At 35.4% G+C, this 4888-nt stretch overlaps 1 protein-coding gene across 3 annotated transcripts; it reads right to left on the bottom strand.

Annotated features, from left to right (window-relative positions):
- Positions 1–2820: 2820 nt before the first annotated feature.
- On the bottom strand, positions 2821–4353 carry LOC149640312 (uncharacterized). Of its 3 annotated transcripts, none has more exons than XR_016372208.1 (3): positions 3430–4353; positions 3221–3370; positions 2821–3147 (listed from the first exon to the last, which is right to left on the bottom strand). XR_016372208.1 is itself a non-coding variant. In XM_089850632.1 (2 exons), the coding sequence occupies exons 1-2, from the start codon at positions 4325–4327 to the stop codon at positions 3076–3078; spliced, it is 1179 nt and encodes a 392-aa protein (XP_089706758.1). In that variant the 5' UTR covers positions 4328–4353; the 3' UTR covers positions 2821–3075. The 3 variants fall into 3 exon arrangements, 1 of the variants encoding a protein (XP_089706758.1); XR_016372209.1 differs by having other exon boundaries at positions 3221–3337; XM_089850632.1 differs by having other exon boundaries at positions 3221–4353.
- Positions 4354–4888: the final 535 nt, after the last annotated feature.

The raw sequence follows: 4888 nt of genomic DNA, 5'->3' as shown, positions 1-4888 counted from the left end.
CTATATTTTTGACTTTTGAAGTTATTCTACTAGATCCATAAATAATTATTTCGTGTGGAAGACTTGAAAATAACGTTATACGAAAGAAAAGAACTAAATTTCCTGGCATAACATCATGGAGCAATTAGTTGAAAGATATGGAAACATTCATATGAGGATTTTTCTCATATATTTTCCTACTAAAACACACACTTTCTTCTTTAAAAACCTATAACCCCTATTTGTCCTATTATAAAAAACGTCTTGGTTTGGACCAAGGCCGAAAAAACAAACGATATGTCTGAGGTTTATCAATTGACTGAAGTTTCAGATATTGCAATTTCGTTTTAAATTATTTTTATTCCTTTAATCCTTAATCAATATTTGATTCAATCAACTGATTTTTACTGTTAATCGATCTATTCCCTCTAAATTAATTTAAAAAATTACATATCTACGCTTTTTCAAAAATAATTCCATTTTCCGAAAACATTTTATCATGAAATTAATTATTTTCAAGGGAGTACGTGTTGGGGATGAATAGTGAATATAAGTGTCTAAAAAGAGCAAGCGATATTTGATATAACTCGAAAGGAAAATGTAAATATTTAATAGTGGATGCATATATTGGGGACACGAATTTATACATTTAACTTCGAATATCGAAATGTTACATTTTTTGTCGCGACTATGAAGGACAGGGTATTCTTCCTTGCACCAAGGACCATCGCCAGAAGGTGCCAAAATTCACTACAGGCTATGATCGGTCCTTGGCACAAGTAGTAAGGAATGATGTGTTCAAGCATTTTATTTCCGCTGAGAAGTATTTCTTTTTATGTAATCTTTACCCTTTCCTTTGGCTATATTTATACCGATATCATATTTTTCCAGTGCATAAAAGCCTTGATAAAAGGAGAGCTACCTATTAAAAGAAACCACACAGGACCAAGGTTGTTGCTTTGTCTTAAGTAGACGACATTAGTTTATAAATTAGTTTGAGCAAAATAAATTCTTTATCATAATTTCTTGAACATCAGTTTTCTCAGCAACTTACAGCAGATTTAAACTTTTTTGGTGCAAACTTGAAAAATTGTCAAGCCAGCAAGAATTAAAACTGTGTCCGTCAAGGTGCTTAGAAGTTAGTGAGCATCGCCACGAAATCCCTTGAAAATAATTAATTTCATGATAAAATGTTTTCGGAAAATGGAATTATTCTTGAAAATGCGTAGATATGTAATTTTTTAAATTAATTTAGAGGGAATAGATCGATTAACAGTAAAAATCAGTTGATTGAATCAAATATTGATTAAGGATTAAAGGAATAAAAATAATTTAAAACGAAATTGCAATATCTGAAACTTCAGTCAATTGATAAACCTCAGACATATCGTTTGTTTTATCGGCCTTGGTCCAAACCAAGACGTTTTTTTACAATATCTGTCCCTTCAGTCTTAATGTAATTAAAATTTGAATAATTTCATGTTTTTTGTAATGACATACATTTGGGGTTGATCTATTTCTAATAGCTTAAAGAAGTACTTAAGTATCGTTAATTATATGAACTCATATCCAATAACATAGTTTTCGATAAGTATATAATGTTGTACTTTATATATGAAGTTAGTTTAAAAATGACAGTATTTGAAATGTAGAATAACTTTTTTTATTTGTTGTGTACACTCTATACATATATCAATGAGAATTTTTGAGGAATGCATCATGAGTAGAAGAGCTTGAAGACGATGTCTATAATACTTTTAACGGTGCTAAATCAGCCTCAAGAGAGAGGAAAAGGAGATTGAGGGAAAGAGCCTAAAGAGGATTGTCTAGGCACGAGCTTGGAAGATTATGGCCATAGTATCTTTTTAACGGAAGTAAGTATGGCCTTAGACAAGTGTGATCCACGTTGCATCTCTGGCAAAGGAAAAATACCCGCCCCCCCCCATTCACCCGCATATTAGAGGATAATTCAGTAAGAGAAAATTGATTGAATCAGGGATGGCGAGAGATCACAAGTGATATGGCTTAATTATGAGCTAGATCCCCTTGTTTTGTTTGGCAGCATTATATAATTTAATGTTCCTAGATTTAATTGGCGCTGGTGATTTTGCGAACTATGTTAATGATATATTGAAACTAAAACGGAAAAGTTACATTTTGGAATATTCCTAAGCGTTCTTCGTTTGCGGTGAATATTTAGCAATAGCAATAGACGCCAGGGAATTAGTTTCGGTTCACGGGTAGTTGAGCGGTTTTCAAAAGAGCGTTTTTGAATAAAGCGGTTCCTAAAACAGCGGTTTGCAAAACCGTGTGGAAGCAAAACCGCGGTTGCTGTTTCCGCATTTGTCAATACAGCGCTATTTCCCAAAACAGCGGTTGCTGTTTCCGCCCAAACTGTGATTGATAGGGAGGAAAATCTCTATTATATTAAGTATATAGAACAAAGAACAATATTATATTATAGGAGTAATGTTATATCGGAAGTAAATATAAAATATAATTTTTTGGAAAAGGCATATTATTTTGGGAAGTCAATGAAGATAAACAACAATATTTTGGAAAAGGCGTACTTTCGTACGCTCAAGATATAAACGCTGTAATCAAAATGCGCTAAAACGAGAAATGGCTATAATGGCATACGCGTTTATGAGAAAGCCGTTTTGGACAATGCTGTTTTGATAACACGCCCAATCGATAACATACCATTAGTTTCTTGGGGGTTTGAATATAACTTCTAAATAACTATAACTATTTCCTATATCTTGGATGAATTTCAAAATTGCTGGAATTTAACTCGCAATAGTGAAGTTATAACATTAGATTTTTATTAGTTTTGTTGAACTCAGAAACCATGAAATTATAATAAAGTTCCTACTTAATATTTGAATGGAGTATTTGCTAGATAATTTATATTTTCCTTTATATCTCCGTTATTTTACAACAATTGCTTTCTAGTTTTTTCCCTACAATTTCTTCCTAGTTTTTTCCCCACAATTTCTCCCAAGTTTTTCCCCTGCAATTTCATTATTTTCTCGGTAACATTTTACGCCAATATCTGCGTATATTTCAAGGGCAAATTTCCCATGTTTCCTTAATTTACCACTTTTTATTGATCACTCTGAACAACGCCAGTTTTGCTGGGTTCTCTTTAAAAAAGAGAGACTTTCTCTAGAAGGATGATTGAGACGTCAGTCAAGTTACTGAGGAATCTGTCTCGCTTGGTGATTGTTGTGTCACTAACCTCGTACCAGCTGTTATCTTTTCGAATAAAGTTTAGATAGTGACCTTGGTTTAAAGAAGAACCTTTATGAATGATCACGCCCCTAGTTTTGTAAACGCTGTGGTTTAAAACCACTTTCTGATTTTCGAATCCAGATATTTTGGTTAAAATCTTAATTGGGTGACCATTTACTACAGTATCTCTTGGAAACCACAGAAATACGTACTTACCGGCTGAAATCAATACATCACGTTCATCAATCTCTCTGCGTTTACAAGTTTCGCAAGGCATCATTGTTGGTCTCATCCTTTCGACTAATAGTTTCCAATCAATTTTACAGAGGTTTGGCAAAGGAAGAGTGAAGATGCAGCTTTGGATAATGTTTCCAGAACTTTTTTCCAGGTGACAGCTGGGGCATTTGGTAACGTTTTGCGACTTTGTCCATAATAGTTCCCGTAGAGCGTTAGAGTCAGGAGTTTCCATTTCTTCGCAAAGTCTTGGCAAGAGAACCCATAAGAATTCACTAGCATCTTGCTGTTCGTTGTGGGTAAAAGGCAACCCAACAGCCGTTCGCAAATTGAAACCATCGTCGCTGAAACTCTCATTGGAATTTTCAACATGCTCAATAGTGTTACGAAGGCAAGTCAAAATGGGCTTATCGCTCAATGATCCTTTGTGCTCTTTAATAATGTTCCTTAATTCCGGAATCAGTAACAACAATTGCAAAACGCTATTTGCGTAGCACGTTACTCCATCTCCATTTTCAAATCCCTTCAAGGGAAAAATGTCTATACTCTGAAGACCTAGTCTGATCTTTTTATTTGGTCTTTCTTTTGCCGTTTCATCAGATCTCTCTCCTTCAACTTCTAAAATACACCTCGACGTCGGCCTTTTTGTACCTCTCTTTCCTTCCGACCCGACGATTTCTATAAGTGGAAGATCAGGTCTGTGTTTTTGACGCAGCCTGTTATACTCCGCAATGGCTCGTCCATCTGCCGTAATTTTATTCGGGTCTAATTGCAAGAGATGGAGACCGGCCAAGGAAGTCACTCGCGATAAAGCGACGTATGCCATGCCAGTTCCAAATAAATTTGATCCCAAATCCATAATTGCGCATTTTAAACTCATTCCCTGGCTTTTGTGTATAGTAATGGCATATGCCAAGTTTACCGGAAATTGCGTTCGTTTGACGTATAAATTGGTCATTAGCAAGAACTTGACGCTCATTTTCTCGACTAAAAAGTCGGGCTTATTGTTCTCGTCGCTTGGTTCCCGATCTACTCTGATACGGATACCAGTGATGTTCCCACTGTCGTTCTTTTGGAATCCCGTTATAATGGCCATGGTGCCGTTAATAACACCTTCTTCAAAATTGATGTTTCTCCTAACCATTATTCGAGATCCAACGCAGAGATACAGCTTGCTCTCTAGACCTCCAGTTTTTGACGGCTCATTGTCTAACATTTTCAATCTCCTGACAATGTTTTTGGAAATTTTTTTGTCGTAATCAACGAGTTTGTCTTCGCATTGAACGCATTCAACTTTCTGTCGGCTTTCCTCTAGCATTTTTATGTTGAATTTATCGCACATGGCCAATTTCGGCATCAAACAGATGGGATGAAATACTTCTTTAACCAGCTTAAGGTAAAGATTCATAGCCACCTGAATTTTGTTCCCTCCCGTAACTAG

Source organism: Phalangium opilio, unplaced genomic scaffold (genome assembly GCF_054372755.1).
Source record: "Phalangium opilio isolate 3A_F unplaced genomic scaffold, DU_Popi_V2 ptg000093l_1, whole genome shotgun sequence".
Classification (NCBI taxonomy): domain Eukaryota; kingdom Metazoa; phylum Arthropoda; class Arachnida; order Opiliones; family Phalangiidae; genus Phalangium; species Phalangium opilio.
This window is presented reverse-complemented; position numbering and strand designations above follow the sequence as displayed.